Source organism: Ipomoea nil, unplaced genomic scaffold (assembly GCF_001879475.1).
Source record: "Ipomoea nil cultivar Tokyo-kokei standard unplaced genomic scaffold, Asagao_1.1 scaffold3238, whole genome shotgun sequence".
NCBI lineage: Eukaryota > Viridiplantae > Streptophyta > Magnoliopsida > Solanales > Convolvulaceae > Ipomoea > Ipomoea nil.
The window spans coordinates 1,028,437-1,030,825 of record NW_017619666.1 but is presented as its reverse complement, the minus strand read 5'-3'; the positions used below and the strand labels follow the sequence as shown (position 1 = coordinate 1,030,825).

General features: G+C 32.1%; 1 protein-coding gene across 1 annotated transcript; it reads right to left on the bottom strand.

Moving 5' to 3' along the window:
* Positions 1-317: 317 nt before the first annotated feature.
* Positions 318-1,169, bottom strand: LOC109168977 (zinc finger BED domain-containing protein RICESLEEPER 1-like). The gene is made up of 2 exons (XM_019317857.1): positions 654-1,169; positions 318-560 (listed from the first exon to the last, which is right to left on the bottom strand). Exons 1-2 carry the CDS (start codon positions 1,167-1,169, stop codon positions 318-320), a joined length of 759 nt encoding a protein of 252 aa, XP_019173402.1.
* Between the last annotated feature and the right edge of the window lie 1,220 nt (positions 1,170-2,389).

The window sequence follows — 2,389 nt, the reverse complement described above, 5'->3', positions numbered from 1 at the left end:
TCAAATTGCATATTGTTGAACATCAACAATTAATGTAAGGTCTTAGCCTGATGTAATAAATTCATCCATAGTCGTATTCATGATATCTTGTGTAATCTCATTCAAGTCGGTTTGTCCTGAATCTACAAATTTTCAAAATATAATAACAATATAAGTCAATAAAAAAATTAAAAATAACTAATAATGAAATAAAGAAAAATAAACAATGATTCTATTTATAAACTTTATGTAAAAAAAATGGCATTATCTAAATCCCCCTACAACCAATCTTTGCAACAGACAATACCCTCTACAACTTCTGGTTTAAGTGAGCTTCGCTATTGGTCAAGGATTCTACCACCAACACTGAATGTAGACTCTGAAGCCACTGTAGACACTGGAATACTTAAGATATCTCGAGCCATGGCAGCAAGTTGAGGATACCGAAATTGATTTCCCTTCAAAAAATGCAAAATATTCAAGTCTACTTTTCTGTCAATTCTTTGCTCATCTAAATATATCTCAAGCTCAGACTTGTTTTTCGAACTCCCAAATTTAGTGCATTCATAATTGTCAAATTCCTAGTTACATACACACAAAAAATACATATTAAAATAATTCCTAAAAAAATTGATATAAGAAAATTATTATATACATTACATTAAAAAAGTTACCTCAAAATCGTCCTCATTATTCCCAGTGCCAACTGAGTCATTGCTAAGATTCATATAATTTGATGAAGCATGTCTAGGAGAAATCTTGTTAGCATATTCATTGTAGAGAGAAAATAAGCTCTCCTTAACTTTTTTAAACTCCATAGAATCATGCCCATAAAGCTGTTTGTAACTCCAATCAACAAAATTAATCTTGTAACGAGGATCCAATATCACAGCTACAGCTAAAATCAAGCTAAATGCAGACCAATACTTCTCAAATTTAGCAAACATTTGGATAGCCATATTTCTCATACCCAAATCATCCCCATTCTTTTGTTCTTCTAAAGTTAAGCGTGCCTTGAATATAGCAGGAAAATACAAGTTCGTTGTTGGATACTTGGTTCCAGAAAACATACAAGTAATCTCATAAAAAACTCCTAAGAACTTGCTAAGCTTCTCAATTCTATCCCACTCATCTTTAGATAGACAATGCTTATAATTTGAATCACTAATTTCCAAGTGAGAAAAAGCCATCCGAAAGTAAAGTGCACTTTGAAGCATAAGATATGTAGAATTCCACCTAGTTGGAACATCTTGCCTTAAACCCCTTTTTGTATTCAAACTCAGTAAACTCACACATTCAAGAAACTTTTGTTTTCTAACTTGAGAACCTTTCACATACTTAACGCTTTCCCCCAGCAATATCAACTTCCTTCAACCCCTCTTGCACAATCAAATTAAGAATATGAGCACAACATCTAAGATGAAAGTATTTACCATCATCTAAAAGCACATTTCTTGCATTCAGCTGCAGCTGTAAATAATCAACAAAAGTATCATTGGCAGAATGAAGCATTATCCAATGTCACAGCAAACAACTTACTTTCAATTTCCCAATCGGCTAGTAATCCATATACCTTTTCACTTAATGCAATACCATTATGTGGAGGTGGCATATAAGAAAAATTCAAGATTCTTTTTTGTAAAACCCAATTTCTATCAATAAAATGAGCAATAAGACATATATACCCATCAGTAGTGACAGAAGTCCACAAGTCTGAAGTCAAACTAACCCTACCAGGTGTTTCATCAAGCATGAATTTTATCTTATTCTTTTCTCTTTAGTGCAATTTAACCATATCAGCTTTAGCAGTGTTCCTAGAAATAGTAGGCACATCATCCTTCAAGTAAGAGAAAACAGTTCGAAAACCACCATATTCCACAAAAGATAATGGCATATTATGCATAACAATTGCAGATATTAGTAACTCCCGGAACTTTTCTTCACTAAATTTGCTAGACCTCATTAACATAGATCCATTCTCACCACCGATAAGCATTTGACCTGTCACGTGTGTTTTTCCTAACACAATATGTAGTATGACGTTTTAGATTACCTGTCCCATATTTGCTGTCAGAATTGATTAGAACTTCACAATATTTGCACTTTGCTTTGATTACATTCTCACCATTTGTATTCTTGATAACCAAACGATCAAAATGATCCCATACCTGTGATCTCAACTTCCTTTTGCGTTTCAGTGACTTTTATGGATCTTTTTGTTCTTCAACTTCTACACAATCATCTGGATCTTCAATTTCAACATTCATATTAGTAATATCTTCAATTTCCATTTGTCCTAACCTGTGAAATATAGTATAAATTTATTAAAAGTAGCAGACAACAAGTAAAATTATTCTAAAACTCTCAATATATAAATCTATAATATATAATATATAATATAAATGTATAA

Excerpts from the sequence above, each read along its gene's own strand:
- LOC109168977 (XM_019317857.1), bottom strand. The coding sequence starts at position 1,169 with ATGGCTTTTTCTCACTTGGAAATTAGTGATTCAAATTATAAGCATTGT. Across the intron at positions 561-653 it reads ATAATGAGGACGATTTTGAG|GAATTTGACAATTATGAATG; the intron begins GTAACTTTTTTA and ends GTATGTAACTAG.